This window comes from Littorina saxatilis, linkage group LG2 (assembly GCF_037325665.1).
Source record: "Littorina saxatilis isolate snail1 linkage group LG2, US_GU_Lsax_2.0, whole genome shotgun sequence".
NCBI classification, from domain to species: Eukaryota; Metazoa; Mollusca; class Gastropoda; order Littorinimorpha; family Littorinidae; genus Littorina; species Littorina saxatilis.
In genome coordinates, this window is record NC_090246.1 from 55,111,040 (window position 1) to 55,137,028 (window position 25,989).

At 40.0% G+C, this 25,989-nt stretch overlaps 1 protein-coding gene across 1 annotated transcript; it reads right to left on the bottom strand.

Moving 5' to 3' along the window:
* Positions 1-711: 711 nt before the first annotated feature.
* Positions 712-25,555, bottom strand: LOC138959292 (uncharacterized). The gene is made up of 10 exons (XM_070330701.1): positions 25,222-25,555; positions 22,900-22,936; positions 19,069-19,224; positions 17,488-17,609; positions 16,555-16,744; positions 6,119-6,298; positions 5,703-5,792; positions 5,005-5,228; positions 4,112-4,399; positions 712-1,398 (listed from the first exon to the last, which is right to left on the bottom strand). The coding sequence occupies exons 1-10, from the start codon at positions 25,342-25,344 to the stop codon at positions 715-717; spliced, it is 2,094 nt and encodes a 697-aa protein (XP_070186802.1). The 5' UTR covers positions 25,345-25,555; the 3' UTR covers positions 712-714.
* Between the last annotated feature and the right edge of the window lie 434 nt (positions 25,556-25,989).

Here is a 25,989-nt window from a genome sequence, read left to right on the forward strand (position 1 = left end):
AACCCATATTCATGTGTTCTGGACAGGAATATCCTCATGCATAAATAAAGGATTCGAATAAATATAATTGGTATTTTTTTCCTTGACTTACGTAATACAAAGCACAAAATGATCAGTCCAAAGGTAAGATATATACGTATAGTGAAACTGAGAAAAAAAAAGAAAACTCCACCCAAAACCAGGCACTTTTAGCAGCTCTTGTTCTTAGATTTCGAGGCATTGTTCAGTTGCCCATACAACTCAAGAGAAATACATATACATGCAACAAACACTTTTCCCATAATTATTAAGAAAAGCAGAAATGTCAGGCATAAGAAGCGTTCGCCTGTTGGCTAATATGTCCCCGAAAACAACTTTCTTTCTTCCTGAAAAAGCCATGAAGATCTGTATTAAACAATAACAAAAAATGTTCGAGACACAGGTGTAAAAAAAACCCGATTCGACTCCCACTTTTGTACATATATTGGACAAATGCACGGCTGGACTTGGTGCATGAAAGGGCGGGGCTTCTAAAATGAGGCAAGGGTTCTGGGCCTGGGGCTTGCACATGGGGCTGTGGGGCCTGCCCCCCCCCTTCCTGCTGTTGAAATGTAGCATTTGAAAGGGGTATTTCATGTGTCCTCTTGAGAACATTTGCCGCGAAATTGGGGGCTATCTGAACCCAGCACCCCAATCCCACCCCCCTCCCACCTCCCCGCCCCACCCACCCCATCCTTAGATCCAGCCCCGAGATGAGACACTGATGCGATCGAGGCCTCTCCAACTCTCAGGGCCATGGATCTCTACGGAATAAACATCTTGTTGGGGGTTCGCCGGGTCCTGACACTCATGCGGGCAATCAGTCGAATCACTGACAGCAGATTTCTCTCCCGGAGGCATGGATTCCAGTTCCTGCTGTCGGAACAGCTCCCGCATTCTGTCTTGCTTGTAGCGCTCGTTCACCATGCGAAACTGATCGCTGAGCGTCGATCCCTGGTCCACTTCCGACGGACTTTCTGCTTCAGTGCAGTCAGAGAATGTTACAGTGTAGGCGCTATGTACCTCAACCTCCGAAGGGGCAATAAAATCACTTTTGGAGAAGACAAAGCTTGGGTTGTCCAAGCCATCAGGCACAAAGTCACTCAGGGCTTCTTCTGCGATGATGGAGACTGATGAAAGTCGGCGATGTAAGATGTCGGGATTTATCCCATCGAAGAAGCCTGACTCCTGGCTGCGTACAGAGAATTGGGTGCGAAAAGTTGGCTTTCCTTTGTCGCTCATGTCAAATGGCGTACGGAATTTCTCCTCAAACCAGGCGGGATGCTGACGCTCAAAGGCCCGAGACTCGCTCACTGCGGCGAGCCACTCTCTTCCTCCCTGAAGCTCTTTCACGTTGCCCTGACGCAGCGGCAAGTTCACCTGCAACACATCACAGTAATGAATGATGCACCGAACCGGCCAGCTGCCAAAGGGGCAAGCAGGCATGATATTCTTGCCAGGCAGCTGAGACGAACCAATATATCTGAAATCAAGCATCTCGGTCTAACAGCAACGACATATGTTGACAATACTCTGTTTGCAGATCAGCTACAACGCTTCATGTGTATGTTTTTAAAAAACAATTTGACGTAACATTTGCACATTTCACGCCCTCCCCTCCCTGGAAAAATAATCAGTATATGGTAGATCTACTTCTTCTGACTTCATGCGGCACTATGTAGTACATGTGCTGCGTCGGTTTCATTAATCTCAGTCTATTTCATTCAACTTCTAGCTATATCTAATGACTGTTTATCTGACCGATAAAAATTAAAGATTCCCATACCTAAGGTATTACTATTTAGCTGCATGGTTCTGTTGTTAAATAATAATAATAATAATAATAACGGGCATTTATAAAGCGCCTTATCAGAAGTTCAAAGCGCGTGACAACAATACATGTATACAAAATTCATACAATCACTGTCAGATTCAAACAACACATCATGCACATCTCACATCCCCAGACTCTATACTAAGGAACTATCCGTAATGTTGTTGGAACAAGTGAGTTTTCAAATTGGACTTAAAAGATGAAAAGGATGGAGAGTGACGTAATTGAAAGGGGAGTGAATTCCATAACTGAGGTCCATAATACGAAAACGTGCGGAAGCCACGAGCCTTGCGTTCAAAGCGACCTTGACGGAGAAGTCGAGCATCATCAGAAGAACGAAGGGTGCGAGAGAGAGTGTAGAGGGAGACCAGTTCAGAAAGATAGGCAGGTGCCGATTCAGAGATGATATTGTAGCAGAAGCAGGCAGCTTTATACCTAATACGTTCAGATACAGGAAGCCAGTGAAGTTCTTTCATGAGAGGAGTGCAGGGTTGTCGATGCTGTGCTCTGAAAATGAGACGTGCAGCAGAGTGTTGTACTTTTTGCAAGGGTTGGAGAGTGGAGTCATGGCAGCCTATGAGAAGGGAGTTGCAGTAATCTAATCTGGACAGAATGCAGAATGTAACGAGAGTTTTAGTGGCATCAACAGTGAGAAATTTTCTTATGGAACCTATTCTTCTGATCTCAAAGTAACATGTCTGACAGACTTTTTTGATGTGTTGTTTCATTGAGAGGTGGGAGTCCATGATGAACCCAAGATTCCTAGCACTATCAGAGAGAGAAATGTCACTAGAACCTACTGTGATGGAGGCTGGAAGGGAAGTGGTCGAAGAGGAAGCTCCAGAGAAAAGAAGAAATTCAGTCTTGTCATCATTTAACTTGAGCATGTTGTTTGTCATCCATGATTTAATATCTGAAGTGCAGTTTTGGAGAGTGTGCGTCACCGCTTGGATTTCTGTAGGCTTGCATGCTTGTTGGAGTTGTGTGTCGTCTGCAAAGAGGTAGTGATTGACTGCGTGTTGCTTGATGACGGCAGAGAGAGGAGTGGTGTATAGTACAAATAAAACTGGGCCTAGAACTGATCCCTGGGGAACGCCGAAACAGAGAGGAGATGGAGGAGATGAGAGATTATTGACAGACACATACTGACTACGGCCCCGTAGATATGAACTAAACCAGTGAAGAGCGGTAGAGTGAACGCCAAAAACAGATTCGAGACGAGAGAGCAGAACAGAGTGGTCGATCGTATCGAACGCAGCTGAGTTATCCAAGAGAAGCAGAACTGATAGGTCATCCTTATCCAGAGCAGAAAGAATGTCATTCACAACACGAAGCAAAACAGTCTCGGTGCTGTGGCCAGCCCTATACGCTGACTGAAGAGGATTGCAGAGGTTGTTGGTTTCCAGGTGGGAGAGAACGCTGACTAAGCACTACTTTTTCCAGAATTTTAGAAATGAATGGCAAGTTGGAAACAGGCCTATAGTTTTTCAACTGATTTTTATCCAGAGATGGTTTCTTGATCAAAGGTTTAACTACTGCAGTTTTCAAGTCCCTTGGCACAGTGCCAGAAGTGAGAGAAGAGTTGATTATGTTGGTTATGATGGGAAGAAAAAGGTCAAGGTTTTCATAAAACAAGTTGGTGGGGATGGGGTCTAGCTCACAAGACTTTGGCACTGTGTTCTTCAAGATCTTCAAAACAAACTGCACAGATACAGGAGTGAAGCTATCCAACAAAGAACCAGAGAATTGTGAAGCCGGAGGCGAAGCCACTGGTGGAGGAAAGCTATTTCTGATGGTTTCGATCTTCTCAGTGAAGTAGTCAGAAAATACAGTTGGCAGGTCCTTAGAGTCATGGGTGGTGGGGAGGCTGGAAACCGTCTGTTTGCCAAGCAGAGAATTGAAATTTTGAAAAAGTTCGTTGCATGTTCTACTACCTATAATCATCCATTATATTCATAATTTTCAGTGAACTGATTTGAACAGTCTGCATGTTTTACATACCTGACTGTCTTCAAGAAATAATCAAAGAGCACCTATGACCACAGTCCATATGATTTCATGTTGATGGATCGGTCACCAGAGGAAAAAAAGTGTCATTTTTGATAAATCACTTGCTACTATCCAGCAAAGCTCTATCAGCATTCACTGAGTTTATATACATTTGTTCATATATGTCTATACATGCACTAACCACAGTACGGGAAAACCAGTTAATTTCTCGATAAGATACATACTAACTTGACAAAAGCCTCGACTCACCTTTGACAAGTTCATGCTGTTTTCGTCCAACTCATGCATGTGTAACAGAAAGGACTTCAAGCGGTCTGGAAGGAGGTAGAAACAGGGGGAGAGAGCAGAAATTGGAAGACGGTGGTCTGTCAAGGTGTGGCCAAAACGGACCATCATCACCTTGGAAACATCTTCCCCACTGGCGATCTTGCCACAGATGTGCTTGATTCCTGGTGTGAACAGGTCCCCCTCCGGACCCAGGTCGGCTTCTTTGTACACCATTCCGTTCTGGAAGGCTTGGTATAGGCGACAGGCTGCCTAAACAAGAAGAGCAACATCTATGCCAAAAAGGACGGTAAACAAATTGGGGACAGCTTTTACTGAGGATGAAAAGCTAAGCAGGTCTTAAAATTGGTTGAACACAGCATCGGGCGGGGAATACACATTGTCAACGCCCTAGCTTTAAAAAGGCTGCCTGAAGAACAAAAGCAACACAGTTAACGTCCTCTCAGAAAGTGTTTCTATTCACCAATTCTTGTCCCAAATAGAAACACTTTCTGAGAGGACGTTAACTCCCCCCTTTAGTTGAGCCAAAAGCAACATTTTACTGAGGTCTACATTTACAAACATTTGTATCATCTTTTTATTATAACCATTCGAAAGACATATTTGCACAATTTACATACATTTATATTAGGGTGTTCACAAGACATGAACTGGCATTCGATCTTCCCATCAAGATTTGTCATTTTGAATCTCTCTGTTAATGAGAAACAAAATGAAACCCCCATAAACACAATAATTTAAACCACGCACTTTAAACAAAAGACACAGCAAACATAATATAGTTTACTGGAAAATTGCTCTATTGAAGAAAGATTATTTGTCCAGTTTATATTTACTGCAGTAAAAACCCAACTTACTTCAGAGGTAACGATGATGACAACATCGGCTTGGTCAATCTTGCCGGACAGCCAGCAGTAGCTGTTTGCCGTCTTGCGTACGTCAGCCAGCTGTTCCGGTGCAAACATGACGTCACACTGGCAGTGGAGCGTGAGGAAGGTGGAGAAGTTGTTCAGGGCCTGGCTGAAGTACTTGTGGTCCTCTGAGGCCAGCAGGAGAACGGTCTTTCTGGTTACCTGGGGCACTTTCAATTTTGCAAGGAAAAAACTGTTCAAGCAATGTCATCATTGACAGTCGACGAAGCTCACGAAAAAAAATCCCGCTAAAGATAGCCTAACGCTTTTTTTTCCTTTCCCAAAATGAAAAACATGAAGTCTCTGCATGGCCCGCAGCATCTAAACTATATCGAATGATCGTTTTCCCGTTCTACTAGAGAGTATGGGTTGCGCTAACTGAGTTATATCCACTCTCGTTATATGTACTTGGGTGGTGGTATTTTTTTAATTATTATTTCGACTACGATGACGGATTTTTTAAATGCTGTGCCAAGCATGTATGGCTAAACAAAATGAAGGGCTCTTTATTAGGTTACACCAGACCTGCAGAAGAACAGATATGGGGAGGGAGAAGAAAATCATCATGTTCACTCAGTCAATAATTATGTTCAAACATGCTTCTCTCGCTACAGATATACATTTTGAAGAAAAATAAGACACACCTCTTGTAGTTCTGTGCACAAACGTTTCCATTTTTCGGAACACCTCCCTGAACTGACTCTTGTCATCGTCGTGTTGATCATTCTTTTTACCTGTCAGAGGTGAATAAAGTAAATATAACAAATCCTCTCTCTGTCTCGCTCTGTCTCTGTGTGACTCTGTCTCTAGCTCTGCCTCTCTCTGTCGTTGTGTGTGGTAAACTTCACACACACACACACACACCACACCACACACACACACACACACACACCACACCACACACACACACACACACACACCACCACCACCCCCGCGTCACCACCACCACCACCGCCACCCCCGCGTCACCACCACCACCACCTACCACCATGACCAAACGACGGATCGACCCCTTCCTCTGTTGTCTTTTTTTCCCCCATTAGCCATACTTTCAACTTACATGTTTTTCCAATTTTTTTAGGTTTCTTCCAGCAGTAGATGGCCATCAGGAGTGCAGCCACCACCAGAAACGCCTCAGGGATGAGGACAGCTGGTAAAATCACATCAGAGTTTGTATTCTCTGCTTGAACCGTATTTGATACAGCTGAAGTTAAAAAGGGTGAAGTTGTGGGTGGGATACCTGTAAAGAAAAGCCAAACGCGTAAGAAAAAACAACCAAAAAACATGGACGAATTTTTGTTTGGTTATCAGTTATTTGTTTAACATTTATTTCTTTGCTCCATACCGACTGTTGGCTGAAAAAAAGAACACTTGCCAATAATGCATACATACTGTGACACATCTGTTAAAAAACCCACCCAATTCTTTATGACTTTGAACCTGCTGCGATGACAGGTGGAACTAAACAGTGATTGATGTCTTGGTAGTAGATCTAGTTTGTAGGCCTACATACACCAGTGCTTTTTTATTTATTGATCAACATAAAGAAACAACAAGTCGAGTGACCACTCGCCAGTAACACTTACATTAAAGACAGAAGATATAAAAAGAGACAGACCTTTTTGGAAATTTAATAACTCGCTGATGTTTGATAGTGAATATGTTAAAGAGTTAAAGAAACTAATTATTGATGTGGAGAAGTTTTACGCACTGCCAGTGTATGATATGGATGGTATACATTTAATACCCAATGATGAAATACGATTTAGAATAAGCGATCAGTTATTTTTTGAAACCTTATTAATGGAAATTAGGGGAAAGACAATTGCCTACGCCTCCGATAAGAAAACAAGTCGCGTAAGGCGAAAATACAATATTTAGTCAAGTAGCTGTCGAACTCACAGAATGAAACTGAACGCAATGCCATTTTTCAGCAAGAGCGTATACTCGTAGCATCGTCAGCCCACCGCTCATGGCAAAGGCAGTGAAATTGACAAGAAGAGCGGGGTAGTAGTTGCGCTAAGAAGGATAGCACGCTTTTCTGTACCTCTCTTCGTTTTAACTTTCTGAGCGTGTTTTTAATCCAAACATATCATATCTATATGTTTTTGGAATCAGGAACCGACAAGAAATAAGATGAAAGTGTTTTTAAATTGATTTCGACAATTTAATTTTGATAATAATTTTTATATTTTTAATTTTCAGAGCTTGTTTTTAATCCGAATATAACATATTTATATGTTTTTGGAATCAGCAAATGATGGAGAATAAGATAAACGTAAATTTGGATCGTTTTATAAAAGAAATATTTTTTTTACAATTTTCAGATTTTTAATGACCAAAGTCATTAATTAATTTTTAAGCCACCAAGCTGAAATGCAATACCGAAGTCCGGGCTTCGTCGAAGATTACTTGACCAAAATTGGAACCAATTTGGTTGAAAAATGAGGGCGTGACAGTGCCGCCTCAACTTTCACGAAAAGCCGGATATGACGTCATCAAAGACATTTATCAAAAAAATGAAAAAAACGTATGGGGATATCAATCCCAGGAACTCTCATGTCACATTTCATAAAGATCGGTCCAGTAGTTTGGTCTGAATCGCTTTACACGCACGCACGCACACACACACACACACACACACACACACACACATACACACACACACATACACACACACATACACCACGACCCTCGTTTCGATTCCCCCTCGATGTTAAAATATTTAGTCAAAACTTGACTAAATATAAAAAGAGAAGTAAACATTGAAAAAGAATTAATGATGAAACTACAGTTATTAGAAAATAATGTGACCAATGATTCCTTATTACTGATTGAATTGTTAAATACCCAGCTGGAAAACTTGAGGAAGAAAAAGATTGATGGTATGTTGATAAGATCCAAAGCTAGGTGGCAGTTAGAAGGAGAAAAGGCGAGTAAGTACTTTTGTAATATGGAAAACTGCCACTATCAGAATAAGGCCATGAGTTTTTTGCAAAATGGCGACACTGGTGAATTAATATTTGAACACAGACAGATTTTGCAAAACGTGAAACAGTTTTACGAAGATTTGTATAATCTGCAACCAACAGAAGATGTTGATATACAGGAACTATTTATGGAAAAAATACATCCCGTTTTGACAAATGAAGACAGAGATAATATTGAGGGGAATCTTACCTATACTGAAATGTGCTCAGCATTACGGAAAATGAAAAACGGAACAAGCCTAGGACCTGACGGGTTTACAACAGAATTTTATAAATATTTCTTCCAGGATTTTGGATTATTTCTGCTGCGTTCTGCAAATGCTGGATTCCAATGTGGAGAATTGTCCGTTACACAGAAACAAGGCATTATTACATGCATTCCGAAACAAGACAAGCCAAAACAATTTATTAAGAACTGGCGGCCAATATCCCTGCTTAACATATCCTATAGAATTTGTTCATCCTGTATTGCGAATAGATTGAAAATAATGCTACCTAAGATTATTAGTGAACACCAAACAGGTTTTATGAAAGGAAGATTTATCGGAGATAATATACGTTTGCTGTATGATGTGTTGGTGTTTACTGAAAGAGAAAATATACCAGGTTTGCTGCTTGCAATTGACTTTGAAAAGGCGTTCGACAGTGTGTCCTGGCCCTTTTTACAAAAGGCATTGGATTTTTTCAATTTTGGAAACGATGTAAAACAGTGGATACGAGTTTTTTACCAAGATATACAGACATGTGTTACAGTAAATGGCCAATATTCTGGTTGGTTTAATATAAGAAGAGGCGTCCGACAAGGCGATAGCCTCTCACCATATTTGTATTTAATATGTTCCGAGATACTATCATTAATGTTACGTAATAATTCTGTGATAAAAGGATTGAAATTGAATAACCAGGAAGTCTTATTGTCTCAATTTACGGACGATACAACTCTTTATTTGGATGGCAGTAAGGAATCGTTTGTTGAATGTGTTAAAACTTTACAGAAATTTTCTAAATTTTCCGGATTAAAGATAAACAATGAAAAAACTCAAATTGTCTGGATTGGAAGAAAGCGAAATTCACAAGAAAGATATATGAGGGATATGAACTTCTGTTGGTACCCTGGGATCTTTAAAGTATTGGGAGTCAAATTTTCGACTAACACCGGCAACATTCTGGAAATTAATTATGAAGGAAAATTAAACGAGATTAAAAGAATTTTAAAAGATTGGAGCAGAAGACAGTTAACACCATTTGGTAAAATTACAATTTTGAAAACTTTGGTCCTTTCAAAATTGGTTTATTTATTAACTGTATTGCCAGACCCACCCGAAGAGTTTTTACGAGAAGTGAATGCAGCCTTTTATTCCTTCCTGTGGAATGGTAAACCTGCAAAGATTCGGCGTAATGTCGTTTGCAGACCTTATTGCAGTGGTGGTCTGAATATGATTGACATTTACACTTTTGTGGCATCAGTAAAGATAAATTGGATTCGCAGACTAAAGATGTTTGAATTTGATGTAAAAAAGCTTATTTTTTATATGATACCTGGAATGAAAGACATATTTAAAGTGGGTGCCGAGTATGTAAATGTGTTAATGAAACGATGTGGTAACAGTTTTTGGAAGGATGTTTTGAAACATTATAAGAAATGCTGTTCCTTAAGCGAGGTAATTAATGTGAATGATTTTGTTTCCGAATGTATACATTACAATTTGAACATTATACGAGACCACGGTACAATAGTAAATAAGGAATGGATTGAAAATGATGTAGTGTTTATCCATCAGTTGCTACATTTAAATGGAAATTTCTTTACCTTTGAAGAATTTAGGTTAAATTTTCCTTTTGTTCAAACTAATTTTTTATTCTATGAGGGAGTGATTAAGTCCCTACGAAAATATCAGAGAAAAGTAAAAATTGATTCGTTGAATGGTTTTCAGATTAGGGATTATAAACCCTGGCAGATTATTTGTAGAGGCAAACAGGCAATTAAAGAAGTCCTTTTGAAATCAAAATTTGACGATAACCCTGCAGGCATGAACAGATGGAATATGTATTTTTACAACCTGAACTGGAAACAGATTTTTGATAAGTGTTTCAAAACAACTAAGGACACACAGTTAAGATGGTTCCAGACCAGATTGCTTCACCGCATTCTTGGTGTTGCTTGCCGGCTATTTGTTCAAAAGATTCTTGACAGTCCCCTTTGTGCCTTTTGTAAAATTGAAAATGAAACAATTTCACATATATTTTGGTACTGCCCGCTTAGTCGGAAATTTTGGACTGACTTGGAAGAACTGTTAAACAGAAGTGGTATTTACCGCGCAAATGTTCTTTTTACAGAAGAATTTATTTTGTTTGGGTGTATGAACAATGTTAAGGTAGATGTGGTTTTGGATTTTATCATTTTGTTTGCAAAGTTTTATATTTATAAGAGTAAGTTACAAGAGACAAGGCCACTGTTAGAAATATTTCTAAGAAATTTGAAATACAGATTTGAAATAGAAAAATATTCCAGTTTCAAATCTGGTAACATTACCAAATTTGTAGAATTATGGTCCCCATATGAAGAGTTGGTTAGGTAGTACGCTAGGTTGTGCAGAGATGTGATGATATGTGTTTTGGCTTTGATTTTTGTTTGTTTCTTTTCTTTTTTTGTCTTTGTTTGACGGTATTATTAACTGACTGTATTATTATTAAGCAGGTAATACGTCCATAATGTCAAGTATTGTAATCTGCATGCTATGTTAAGCTCCGGCCTTACTTGCAGGAGAACGGTATGTTATATGTCCGTCTGTCTGTTATGTCCTAATGCTGTGTGTTGTGTATACTTGCCAAGCATATCTATTATAAATGTTGATGGATGAATGATGATAAATTGTAGACGGATGCATGTTATTGATTAAAAGCCCCACAATGATGTGCTTGGCAAAAAAATAAAAAAAAAAAAGAAACAACAAGTCGAGTGAAGCGAAATTAATACATTAAGTTAAAGGCACAGTAAGCCTCCCGTAAACCATCACAGATACTGTCAGGCTTTTACACACAGTACAAACACTCTTTCATTTAAACACTCACCTCCGTAAAGAGCGAGCAATTTTCAAAGAATTTATTTTTGCGTGGTTTATCTTAACCCTGAGCCATCGTGAACTCGTGTGATCCAGTTTCCCTTTTTCACACTGCAGTCGTCAGTTAGTAATTTGAATGCGACTCGCTGTGAGCTTATCTGCAATAGCACGTTATTATGTACCTCTGACTGTGCACGAAACAAACGGCTGTGGTTCACAAGAACTCTCGCGATGGCTTTTGACTGTTCAGAGGAACTGGCGATAGGCATAAACCGTCGTCTGCTACGAGAACCACGACCTTGCGTGACCCTGCTTCCGGGCGTTTCTTTTTTCAAACTTTCAAATCTTCGAATTGTACTGATCTTGTCTTGATAAAAAAACGATTTTTTTATGATTTAAGAATGTTTGTGTAACAAGCTGTCAATTTATTATTTAGATTTTAAAAAGTTAGGTCTAGCGCCAAAACGCACCACGGTCCGATTGTCTAATGAGGCAATCCGCAAAATTAATTCTTTGAAAATTGCTCGCTCTTTACGTAGGGCACCTTAAATGTTCCCGTTTGGTGAGCGTTCAAATGGAAGGGTGTTTGTACTGTGTGTAAAAGCCTGACAGTATTTGTGATGGTTTACGAGAGGCGCACTGTGCCTTTAATCTGTCGAACTTACAGAATAAAAGTGAACGCACTGTATTTCACGAAGACAATGCTTTGCCGATACCCCGGCAGAGAAAACGCTGCTGACATATTTACGTGAAAAGCGTACCGGTGTAACACTAGAAAATTACTCCCGAGTAAAATTTTGTACAAAAATTGTACTCCCTTTACGAAAAAAGTACTCCCCCATAACACGAGAAAATTACTCCTCACGACAGGTGTGTTCCGAGTCAACATTTCGCGAATAAATTACTTCACCCTAACACAAACAATTTAACTTCCCATGCCAGGTGTACGACATTTTTACTCTTTTGTCCCCTGTTAGTCTTGATGGTAGAAGGGGTGGAGGGAGGGTAGCGCGACATTCGTTTGCGCGAGATCACATAACTATTGGAATTATCCCTTCGCCCGCATCCCATTTTCGCGTACAAGATTGTTACTGGAAGTTAAAAAAATGGGAAGTAAAAATTTCGAGAATGGAGTAATTATTTCGTGCCTTGGGGAGTTCTTTTCTCGTACGAAAGGTGTACTCAGAGTAAGAATTTCGTACGAAAGTTTTACTCCGGAGTATATTTTTCGTGGCGTAAAAATGCCGTGTTACACCAGCCCGCTGATCGCTAGAAGTCACAAGCCAGTATATTGCAGTAGCATAAAGCGCTTTACGGGAAGGCGTTTTTTAATTTATTTTTGTAATTCTTATTACAGTATTCCAAGTTTGGACTTAATGTTTAAACACAGACTGGCGATCGAGACGAGGGTGGTAGTGTATGTGTGTAGCCTATGTATGTGCATCTGCGTAGAGCACATCCGAAAAATCTACCGGACCGATCGTCATGAAACTTTACATACAGATTCTCCCGGATGATTTAGTTCCCAACCAATTTTCAAAAATGTTCGATAAATGTTTTTGATGACGTCCGGCTTTTAGTGAAAGTTGATGCGACACTGTAACGCCCTGATTTTTCGATCAAATTGACAGACATTTTGTTCAAGCAATCTTTGACGAAACCATGACTATTGAATTTCAGCTTTAAAACCTAAACATTAATTGATGAGTTTGGTCATAAAAAATCTCAAAATTCTAATTAAAATAAACGAATTAGTAATTGATCCAAAAAGATTTCATCTCATTCTTTATCACTTCCTTAATTCGAGAATATAGATATATAGAGCTAGACTCGTCTGAGTGTTTGGATTTAGCCTAGCGAAGACTTAGTACAGTTGGTATCGGTGTTGGCTGTTTTGTTGTCGTGTTGATCTTTTAGTTTTAGGCCGACAAATTTACAACATGTTTGGATATATCGCTTAACACACCTTCTTAACTTTCTGAGCTCGTTTTCAATCCAAACATAACACATCTATACGTTTTTAATTCAGGAACAGAAAAAGAATAAATTGGAATCATTTTTGGATCGATTACTAAAATGTTAAGTTAATTGATAATTTTGAGATTTGTAATGAACTCATTAATTATCATTTAAGCTTTGAAGCAAATATGAAATCCAATCGTCCGGCTTCGTCGGAGATTGCTTGACCAAAAATGTCAATCAATTCGATTGAAAAATCAGGGCGTGGCTGTGTAAAAAGAGGGTATCATCTGAAAGAATGTTTTTGTCAAGTTTAATGTTGTTGGCCAAGTATTTTTTTCGGAATCGCTCGACACACACACACACACACACACACACACACAACACACACACACACACACACATGTTAAATAGCTAAACCTCCTTGCAATATCATAACATCAACCCTTGTGTTAGATTCAAAAAGACATCCAAGTTGAAGTATATGTCGAACAGCAAGGGATTAACTTACTTGTAAAATTGAAATGTTGTGTAAATGTTGTCTCACAGCTTCCACAAAATAAATATAAATTATCTGTCCAGCACTGGCATTTTCCTAGTACTGTTATTGGTGTTACCTGAAAGGAAGGGCTCAGTTAATGTTATCTGATGTTTGACTAGTTCTCTGCAAATAAGTTTGTGATTTCACTTGACCCTAATAATTGGTTCACCTGATTGCGTATGAATTTGAAATATACATGTATCATTTCGTTCTGGAAGTATAATAATGTGTTATCCACGTTAAATGCAAACCATGAAGTTTGCCATGTTTTTGCAGTGTTCGTGAAAATCTTATTTAGACATGAAAATCAAAAATATCCAAAAAAGATAGGAACAAATAGTAAGATAAAAATGTTTTAAATAAAATATTAAGATTTCCATTGATGTGGTTATCCCGGAATGAAGAGAAGATAACCAATAAGTCACACGTGACCATGGTTCTGTATGGTTCAAATAAAGAGAAACTTGTCAAAACATTCGTGCCAAATTGATAAGCACCCGTGATCAATAACTTTATGTAAGAAACACTGAGGTAGTCAGGTTGCAATGGAGCTATCATGTTTTGTTTTAAATAATTAAGCATGCAGAAGTGATATTGCCAGTCCTTTGTTTGAAATAGTCTTTTTTAATTAACAGTATTTATTTACGTCTTGACCATCGAAAAAAAAGGTGTTTCGCCTTTCTTTTCGAAACAAACGTTACGTCTTTCTTTGGAAGCAATAAGCATACCTATGTTGGCAGCTTAAATATTACAGCAGACGTTATTGTGAGAGAGAGAGAGAGAGAGAGAGAGAGAGAGAGAGAGAGAGAGAGAGAGAGAGAGAGAGAGAGAGAGAGAGAGAGAGAGAGAAAGAGAGAGAGAGAGAGAGTTTGTTTGTTTGTTTGTTTGTTTGCTTAACGCCCAGCCGACCACGAAGGGCCATATCAGGGCGGTGCTGCTTTGACATATAACGTGCGCCACACACAAGACAGAAGTCGCAGCACAGGCTTCATGTCTCACCCAGTCACATTATTCTGACACCGGACCAACCAGTCCTAGCACTAACCCCATAATGCCAGACGCCAGGCGGAGCAGCCACTAGATTGCCAATTTTAAAGTCTTAGGTATGACCCGGCCGGGGTTCGAACCCACGACCTCCCGATCACGGGGCGGACGCCTTACCACTGGGCCAACCGTGCCGGTCAGAGAGAGAGAGAGAGAGAGAGAGAGAGAGAGACAGAGACAGACAGAGAGAGACAGAGAGAGAGAGAGAGAGAGAGAGAGAGAGAGTAGTCAAGTAGTCTTCGACGAAGCCCCGACTTTGGTATTGGATTTCAGTTTGGAGGCTTACAAATTAATTAATGAGTTTGGTCATTACAAATCTAAAGAATTTGAATTAAATTATTTTTTATTTAACGATCCAAAAATAATTTGTTCTTATTCTTTATTATATTTTGATTCCAAAAACATATAGATATGTTATATTCGGATTAAAAACAAGCTTACAAAATTTAAAATATGAAAATTATGATTAAAATAAAATTTCCGAAATCGATTTAAAAATAATTTCATCTTATTCCTTGTTGGTTCCTGATTCCAAAAACATATAGACATGTTATGTTTTGATTAAAAACAAGCTCAGAAAGTTAAAAGAATAGAGATACAGAAAAACGTGCTATCCTGCTCAGCGCAACCATTACCGCGCTGTACTGGCTTGTCAATTTCACTGCTTTTCCACGAGAGGGGGACTGACGATGCTATACGGTCTTGGTGAAAAAATGCAGTGCGTTCAGTTTCATGCTGTGAGTTCGACAGCTTGACTGAATGTAGTAATTTCGCCTTACGCGACTTGTTTAGTTTAGAAATTAGTGCACCAACTTCAACGACCGTGATTACAGGTTTGTTTGTTTGTTTGTTTAACGCCCAGCCGACCACGAAGGGCCATATCAGGGCGGTGCTGCTTTGACATATAACGTGCGCCACACACAAGACAGAAGTCGCAGCACAGGCTTCATGTCTCACCCAGTCACATTATTCTGACGCCGGACCAACCAGTCCTAGCACTAACCCCATAATGCCAGACGCCAGGCGGAGCAGCCACTAGATTGCCAATTTTAAAGTCTTAGGTATGACCCGGCCGGGGTTCAAACCCACGACCTCCCGATCACGGGGCGGACGCCTTACCACTAGGCCAACCGTGCCGGTCGTGATTACAGGTACCGGTATATCAAACAAGTCAGATGGCAAAAGTTTTTCTTTACAAAATTGACTGAGTATCCCCGGCATCTTATAGCCAATCTGATCAGAACTGGCTGAGGAATTGAGAGCATTGTCGGTCATGGACAGAAAGTAATTATTACAATCATCAGCAGTTATATTGGGACTAATACAGGCTGGGGCTTTGCGTGATTTACTAGTCAGTTCAATCATTGCACGCCAAATTTGACATATATGTTGTTTTTGTCGATTATAAGGTTTTGAAAATGTTTCTTTTTTGCAAGCTTCACAAATTCGGAACAGCTCAAACTGTTTAATTTTCTTTGGAAAATCTCGAACTAACATGGCATCTCTAATTTCACATGTCATCTAGTTCGGTACAATTGAATATTTGACTCTTTTCCTGCGGATTGGAGCGTGTCTGTCAACAACAGATAATAATGTTGACAAATAACAATGCAGCTTCTTCAGGATCAACACAATTTGACACCAATTGAGAGAGAGAGAGAGAGAAAGAGAGAGAGAGAGAGAGAGAGAGAGAGAGAGAGAGAGAGAGAGAGAGAGAGAGAGAGAGAGAGAGAGAGAGAGAGAGAGAGAGAGATAGATGATAACAAGATTAGGTTAAACGAGGGTTGGGTAAATGGGGTATCTGACCGATCAATTACAATCACAGGACGTCTGGCCGAACGGACTATGCAGATTGTTTAAACTATATAAATCGAAGCTTATTTTTAAGTGTGATGTTTACCTTCGCTCGTCTTCACTGGTGGGGTGGCAATGTTTGACCGAGTGTTTCGAGGCAGCTGAACAGAGACATCGAGCGTTTCTGAAAGTCCCGCGTCGTGCTCTTCATCCGTGGGAGGCGGAAGACTGAAGAGGTCGACAACGTAGTTGCCAAACGTAGTGACTGGAAACAGCTCGTAAGAAAACTTGAGGGACTGCAAACAGATACACACACACACACACACACACACACACACACACACACACACACACACACACACACGCACGCACGCACGCACGCACGCACCCCTATGAGAGTACACCTCCCTTGAAAGGTCACCTTCTGACACCCCTTTGTTATTTTAACCAAACTATACCTGTCAACACAGGCCACCTGAATCAAACAAGATTTAAAGTATCGACTGCAAAAATCTGAGTTCTAAGGAACCTTCCACCTTTACTGTGATATACCTTAAATGTGAACAGTTTATAAAGAGTAAGAAAAATAGAAACACAGAAAAAGAATGACGCTGAACCGGTCTCCGATGACCCCCTGGGTTACCAAGAAAACAAAACAAAAAACACCCTGAACCACATCAGCAACCAACCAACCATCCAACCAACCAACCAACCAACCTACATACCAACTCACTAATTACTAGTACTCAGAAGCAGTCTCAAAGAGTTGGCCAACAACAGAGAAGAAGAATGATGCTGAATTGGTCTCCGATGACCCCTCGGGTTCTCAAGACAACAACAACAAAAAACCCACAGCCCTCAACCGCATCACCAACCACCCAACCAACAAACCAACCAACCAACCAACTCAATAATTACTGGTACTCACAAGCAAACCAGACGGATCAACGGCGAAATGGTGGAAACAACAATGAAAGCAACGTCGTTCTTTCAAGTTTATAGCGACCACAAAAGAGAAAGAAATATTAATTACACTCACCGCATCACTTTTACTCGTAGTCATATTAAAATCCCTCAGGTCAAAAAGCCTGCAGATAACTTGTCCACTTCCAACCAGCTGCATTTTTAGGTAGAAGCCTTTTAGTTTCGCACGACTAACACCTGCAACAAAGCACCAACGGTGTTATGTATCAAGACACCACCACCAAAAAAAAAGTAACACAAACAACATCTTGCCGGCAATACATCGTCAATAATTTTTGCAACGGGTAAGAACAAGTCAAAACTATGCGAATTGAGAAACTGATCTAATTTTAGCCTCCCAAAACGTCAAACAATACGCTATTTCCATGCAGCCATATTGGAAAGACACATTGCACTATTTCAAATAAAAACACATCATTTAAACAAACATATACCAGGCATTTACACAACTTACAAAAGAGATCCTGTGATTGTAATTGTTCGTTCAGACACCCCGTTCAATTACCCAACCCTCGGTTAGATTTATCTTATTTGGCACATTTGTTTCAACACATCGTCACGCTCATAAGATAATTCTTTTCTTTCTTTCTTTATTTGGTGTTTAACGTCGTTTTCAACCGTTCAAGGTTATATCGCGACGGCATAAGATAATTGCCTTATGTAATTTTTTGATGTTTTGAGAAAAACGCAAAAAACGGGGTTTTTTGGTTTCTGAACAATCTGCCTATCTCATTTTAGTTATAAGTTGCAAATTGCCTATCTCGAGCTGTTACCACGGGATAAACGTGAGATAAAGAGCTGATAGCAACATTTTCAATCAGCAAAACTGCATAACAACCCACAAAGAGCTTTTGCATACCGTCACATTCTCAAAAACAAGTCTTCCGGTATCATAAAGAAAAAGTGCCTAACTCAAGAAACGAGATCGGCAGCTTTGCTTACGTTACCGTGGCAATGGTTTTCGATGGTCTGAGAGCTTGTACTCTCTAACACATGATAGATACCCTTCCAGTCACTTCCCCTGCAGTTTCACTACAGAAATGCCTAACACTGAGATAGGTATTTTTCTAATGAGCGTGACGGGTCATTCTGAAAATATCACATACAAAATACAAACAAAATATGAGCGAAGTCGATTTTGGGGATTTCTATCGCTGTCGTTTGTTTTTAAGCCATGTTCTTCTTAAACTGAGCTGTGTGACAGTCTTTTATCCCAATGCAATCCTGTACATTTAATCGCGCATGCTTAGTTGCTTTTGACGAGTGGTGCATAACTGAAACATGCGTGATGACAAAAGCTCCAATACAGCCCTGACGTTATGATCGGATTTGAAATCCAAGAAAGATGGAGTATGGGCGGTAGAATCAGTGATGCACCATTGTTTTTTTTGCAGATAAAAGCTAGCAGCGGAACAGAATACCCAGCGCAAAATCAAAAGTAGCTTCAAATACAATTTTTTTTATATTTTGTTCTAAAAAAAATACTTCCACCACCGTACCTAATTCCCTGCACACCCTTCAGCAAACTCTTCCATACATTTATTTGCTCTTTGCTTTTTGTTGCCGCAACTGTCTTGATGGATGGTGACCACACATACACACACACACAAATAAAATAATGAAATAAAGAACTCACTATCAGTCGGCACTTTCCATTTAAATTGTAATCCCATGTTCTCATTAGCAGTTGTGTTTCGTCTAAAAGGTGTTGCCGCAAAGTCAGGAGGTTTTGCCACTGAATCCCCGACTGACAGATTGTCAGGAAAGCCTGCACGGGGACCATTGTGACATGCTGAAACAAGAATGAAAAAGACCATGGTTGTAGCTGATGTCACAGCTTTTAACATTTTGAATTAACCAGTCACTTTCAAGCTCACAGTTCACGCAAAGGCATTCATTATATAGACTAAAAAATCAAAGTTCTGTTTCAGTGACAATGACGAAACATTTAGTCAGTATGTCGGCCTAACACTGGCATTTTTTTTCACAGACTATAGTAAGGAAAAAAAAAAAAAAGAGAAAAAAAGAAAGAAAGAAGAAAATACGGAAAAAAACACATTGAGGATATTATCTGGAAAAATTCAGATTGCAAGATACACAAATACCTGCGGTGCAGTTTTCTGGGAATCGTTTCGCACGCACGCACGCACACACGCACGCACGCACGCATGCATGTACGCACGCACGCACGCACGCACGTACACACACACAAACACACACGGCACACACACACACCACACTCTCACCTCCCCCTCAAATCCCTGTCTACCGGAGTGCATACAGTCACAAACTGACTAAATGTGAAAAAATGCTTGCAACGTAAGCTGTAAAGGTTAGGATATTGGTATGGACGAACAATGATAGCAGTCCCTGCAAAGACACCGAGCAAAGTAACAAGTGCCTGCACTGGCTTGATATAAACAGGCAACACATTGTCAAGCAGTATTGAAAGAGGTGTTGTACTAAATTGTTGGAAATGTATGCCAGTCCTGGGCGGGATCTTTCTCTCACTGACACCGTGAACAAGTTTGGCTATCCTTTTTTTAGACACGATTAAATCAGAAATGGTTACGCTACATTAACGGAAGCATTTGGAGGTTCGGATCGGGTTTCTGCTTATTACACGTATCACTCGAACTTTGATACACGTATTCGTATACTCTTCATTCTTTTTCAAAGGTGCACAGGCTTCTGATTCTTTCTTCCAAGTTTCTTGCACCAGGCTGTAAGTAGTCAGATACATATTCTATGGCAGTTCAGCTGCTCAAAGTTTCCACAGCATTACAGTCTTAGCTAAGCGCATCTTTCTCAATGTCTCTTTTTACATTTAGTCAAGTAATGACTAACATGTTTTAATGTTGACTGGGAATCGAGATGAGGGTGTGGTGTATGTATGTGTGTGTGTGTGTGTGTGTGTGTGTGTGTGTATGTGTGCACCCTGGTGTGTGTGAGTGAGTGTGTGTGTGTGTGTGTGTGTGTGTGTGTGTGTGTGTGTGTGTGTGTGTGTGTGTGTGTGTGTGTGTGTGTTTGTGTGTGTGTGTGTAGAACGATTCAGAGAAACTACTGGACCGATCTTCATGAAACTTTACATTAGAGTTCCTGAATATGATATCTTTCGCCCCTTTTTTCATTTTTTTGGATAAATATCCTTGATGACGTCATTTCCGGCTTTTTTGTGAAAGTTGAGGCGGCACTGTCACGCTCTCATTTTTCAACCGAATTGGTTTATATTCTAGTCAAGTGATTTTCAACGAAGCCCGGACTTTGGTATTGCATTTCAGCTTGGAGGCTTAAAAATTATTTAATGAGTTTGCTCATTAAAGTTGTCATTTAAATCGATTTTTCGCAAACAGATTTAAATTGATTGCATCGTATTCGTCATCAAATTTTTAATCTAAAAATATATCCATATGTCATGTTTACTCTTAAAATGTGATCACAATTAACGAAAATAGGTTAATTAGTACTGCGATTATAATTTAAGAAATCGATCCAAACTTGATTTCATCTTATTCTTTATCATTTGCTGATTCCAAAACCATATAGATGTAATATGTTGTATTCAAAACAAACTCAGAAAGTTAAAAAAGAATACAGAAAAGCGCGCTGTCCTGCTTACCGCAATTCGCTATTTATCTTGCATGTTAGTTCCACTTCGTGTTGCACGGGAAAAATGAGCGACTTTCTTGCCGCAGGGATTGACGAAGCTGTTTTGTCTTGGTGAAAAAAATGCAGTGCGTTCAGTTTTATTCTGTGGGTTCTTCAGATTGACTAAATGTTGTAATTTCGCCTCACGCGACTTGTATTCAGAAGATCAGTCAAGTCTTATGGATTTGCGTCTGAACCAGTCCTCTGTCTGTCTGTCTGTCTGTCTCTGTCTGTCTCTGCCTGTCTGTCTGTCTGTCTGTCCCTCTTTGTCTGTCTGTCTGTCTGTCCTTCTCTGTTTCTGTCTCTGTGTCTGTCTGTCTGTCTGTCTGCCTCTCTCTCTCTTTTTTTCCCTCTCTCTTTCTCTCGCTCTCTTTCTCTCTCTCTTTCTCTCTATCTCTCTCTCAAAAACCTCTCTCTCTCTTTCTTTCTCTCTCTCTCTCTTTATCTTTCTCTCTCTCTCTCTCTCTCTCTCTCTCTCTCTCTCTCTCTCTCTCTCTCTCTCTCTCTCTCTCTCTGTCAAACACCTCTCTCTCTCATTTTTCTTTGTTATAAAGTAAAGGGTTTACATAGGGCCTACACAGCGTATTAGTTCATCCATGTTAATTACATTGGTTATTTGTTAATACTGATATTGTCTTAAAAATGTATTCCCTATTTTGGGCTATGGCTAGATGTTAAAATATATACGAGAACGCTCTCTTTTTCTAATAGGCTGCGCGGGTTGTCTTGAAGCCTTTCTAAAGCAAACTTCGCCATGATCATTATTTTCCGTACCATTCGTATGCATGCCGTGGCTTGCAAGAAAGGGCAGGTATAGGAAAGGGAGCAGATGTGTCGAGGGTTTTAAACTTTCAATGACGACTCACTTCACCCTTCTGTGTTACAATTAAAGCATATACGGGATACTGTAAGAATATGCGCAGTAAGCCTACTGCTGCGTCGCCAGAAATAACGTTCAACAGGGGGTGTGAGGAAAAAAAGACCATGACCGGAGTGCTATGTAAATTATGAGCAGTTGTTTCCAATCCCATATACAAAATATGACACTACCAGCCTGTTTCCGCATATTGAGCTAGATTTTTGTGTGTTGGCATATCGACGTTGCAGTTCCGGAGCAAACGATCCAAATTTCTTTGCGAATTTGCGTTCGAACGTGTTTTTTCCCGTAATATAACAATGCACAGCTCGAAAATATGGCTACGGTACTTCGAAGAAAGAAGAATAACAACATTCTTGTCCAATACGACATGCATTTTGCCGTGTGCGCTGTAAAATCTCCCAACCTTCAAAGCAGACAAAAAGCAGACATCTTCATTTTCTCCCAAGGGAGAAATCGTTGTTCATAAAGTCTTGCAGGACCAAAACATACTCGTGCACGCTTTCTTTTCTCTTCATATTCAGTTGCTTCGCAAAAATCAAATGTCATTGCTTTTCTCATCTTGTCAAGTCAGTCAAAACGACCGCAGAACACAGAACTGGGAAATGACACTGATTGGAATACGAAAAGATTTGGGACGACGAAAGCTAAAATGACGTCATGTGGTCACGCCTATCTCGAGAAATAATCGTCGCACAGAACCAGCGCCTATCTAGCATACCCATGTGCTCATCAGTTCTGTGCTAATTGAAGAGGAAGTAACTACTTCGCAGTGCAAGGGTTATCACTGTGACAAAGGGCCTGCGACGACCCGCGTTTATTTTTGATGTGCCCTCTATCCACAAACTAGACAAGTGGGGTGCAGAATGCTTAGTACTAATAGTAGGCTATGCTCGTTAAAATGAATTTGAAAGAGAGAAACAAAATCAGTTTTGTACTCACCAGAACCCTCATGCTGTCTACAACTAACATTCTCCTTCTGAAAAAAAGAAGACGCATAAAACCATTACACTATACCTCATAAAATTGATTAGCAGTAAACAGCGTTTTGAAAATCAAAATTGTTGCTCTCGATAAGCATTAGCACGAACACCCAAATATAAGTTAGCTTGTGATTATTTCTTAACAGTGGTAACTATTTCAATCAGGTGAATCGCATTACCGAAAAAAAAACCCATCTATCATCATCATGTCTAAAACATTTCTGCGAAAGTTGAAATCATTCTGATGAATAGTTTTGAAATTATCTTGTCATCCGTGAACTAACATGTTTTGATTCAACGCTTTGCCTATTTTTTTAAAATTTAATAATGTTTACTAAGTCAATCTAAACGCAAATTTGTTTTTGATCATAATTATACTATTATTCTACATACATGTCATTGAAGCAAATGAACACCACATTTGAACACAAACAGTTCTGTTTACAGGATTGGGTGGCCGAGTGGTAACGCACTTGCGCTCGGAAGCGAGAGGTTGCGAGTTCGACCCTGGGTCAGGGCGTTAGCAATTTTCTCCCCCCTTTCCTAACCTAGGTGGTGGGTTCAAGTGCTAGTCTTTCGGATGAGACGAAAAACCGAGGTCCCTTCGTGTACACTACATTGGGGTGTGCACGTTAAAGATCCCACGATTGACAAAAGGGTCTTTCCTGGCAAAATTGTATAGGCATAGATAAAAATGTCCACCAAAATACCCGTGTGACTTGGAATAATAGGCCGTGAAAAGTAGGATATGCGCCGAAATGGCTGCGATCTGCTGGCCGATGTGAATGCGTGATGTATTGTGTAAAAAATTTCATCTCACACGGCATAAATAAATCCCTGCGCCTTGAATATGTGCGCGATATAAATTGCATAAAATAAAAATAAAAAAATAAAAAAATAAATCCCTGCGCTTAGAACTGTACCCACGGAATACGCGCGATATAAGCCTCATATTGATTGATTGATTGATGAATGTTGTGGTCAAATGACTTGAAGAGAAAAACGGTGTATTTTAAGGTAGATCCTCCCCTTAAACTGTTATAGACCCAGAAGTGAATATTCAAACACAGAGGCCACCATGGGAACTGAGAAAAGACACACTAAGCTGTTGGGCAAACGTAAGCAGTTGTTATGCTTTGCGTTAATATGTCCGATTATGTATGATCACCATGCAGTTATCCCATGTAGTCCTACACTCCCATGAGGACCTCTTCACAAAGCAGCGCTAGACATCCCTGTACCAGCATGCATTATTGTTAAATCCTCGGACGAAAAAGACGGAATACAGCAGCCAATATAGCAGGGCAAATAAAAAAGGTCTCTTTTAGATGACATGGTCACCTTCTCTGTACCAAATGGCCCCGCTAGTATTGAACGCGGCTATGCTCAACAACAGCTTATTCTCTGTGTATAATACAGGGTGATCTCACAGAATGCAACCGACAAAAATGTTAATTACGTCTACATCGGTTGACCAAATTACTTCATATTTGCTGTACATTAATTTCAGCTCATGGATGACCTGTCCAAAAAGTAGCAAAGTTGTAGGTCAAATAGTCTGACTTTTGTGCACATTCAAACAAAAGTGTCCAAATTCGGGGATCGACTCAACAGAACGAGGTCACCCGGATATGTGTATACTAAAGCAGCGAGCTTTCAGCCGCCAAGGAAATAGTCAGTTAGTTAGTTGTTGCTTTTTGGGTCCAGCGGACCATATAGGTCAAATCAGGACCCCACAAGTTGAACATTACACATTTAAATTAAACCAATTTTACTGAAAAAAATTAGAGGCCAAGAAAATAAAGGGCGCGTCAAGGAAGGACGAAAGGGGTTTCAAACAGTACAACAATATGTATTTCTAAATTCCAATCATTCTTATTTTAGCCTTACGGGCTAATCAACATGACAAGCAACAAACCTGGAACACCAAATTGTTAAACATGTTAGCCCTTAAGAGCAATTTGGGATCTGTTCGAGAGACACAGAAAAACGATTGACTAGTCTGACTTCAAAACGAAAGCCTTGAAGCGTATAGTTGCAGGTTGCATTACGTAAAGAAAGCATGCAGTACAACATCAAAGCAGTGGTAAGCATGTCGAGAAATTGTGTTTTCCTTGAGCAGATATGCCTTCCCGGGTCACAGTTAAACAACGTACTGCTTTTTGCTGTTGACTAGTCTGACTTCAAAACGACAGCCTTGAAGTGTACAGTTGCAGGTTGCATTAAGAAAAGAAATCATGCATTACAACATCAAAGATCGTCTGTAGGTTCCATTTCTTACCTTTCCTTCCGAATCGAAGACTTCCAGTGTACTACAATTCTGACTACTCTCCGTCAGTTGTAGTACCACTATCAACACAAACACGGAAGGATTCATTCTGACAGCATTCCTTGTATTGTCCATGGGCTGCTCCCCCCTGTGATGCCGTGGGCAGGTCGCTGCGATGACTGGCGTGTAATTAAACGGTCATGGAACTATACATATGGTAACTATTCACTTCCGCCTTTTATTCATTTGGATGGGTATTTTCCTGTGCCTGCGACCTAGTACCTTAGAATAATGAAAGCTTTGTTTTCAAGCTCGTGAAAAATATTGCAATATTCATTTCAGGGGTATTGACACTACTTTTGTGGTCGGCAGTTTGATTCATGTTTTTATTTCTGTGCACTTTAACTCTGTGAGCATCATTTTTATTGGCCTGAAGTAACAAGTGGACATTCATAATACACTACAGGTAACACTCACGGAAAATACATTTTCCTTGGACAACTGACATTGCGTGTGTGTGTGTGTGGTGTGTGTGTGTGTGTGTGTGTGTGTGTGTGTGTGGTGTGTGTGTGTGTGTGTGTGTGTGTGTGTGTGTGTGTGTGTCTGTGTGTGGGTGTTTTAGTACAGAGGAAAGTCAAGGAACATTAATGTACCTTGTAACATGTGTGTCAATAGTTAACTAGACCAATCAAAACACACGATAATATCACGCGATAGCAATTCAATACCAACGGTGGATAGGGCAAAGATTGTTTTGATTGCCTCAAGACATTTGCACCT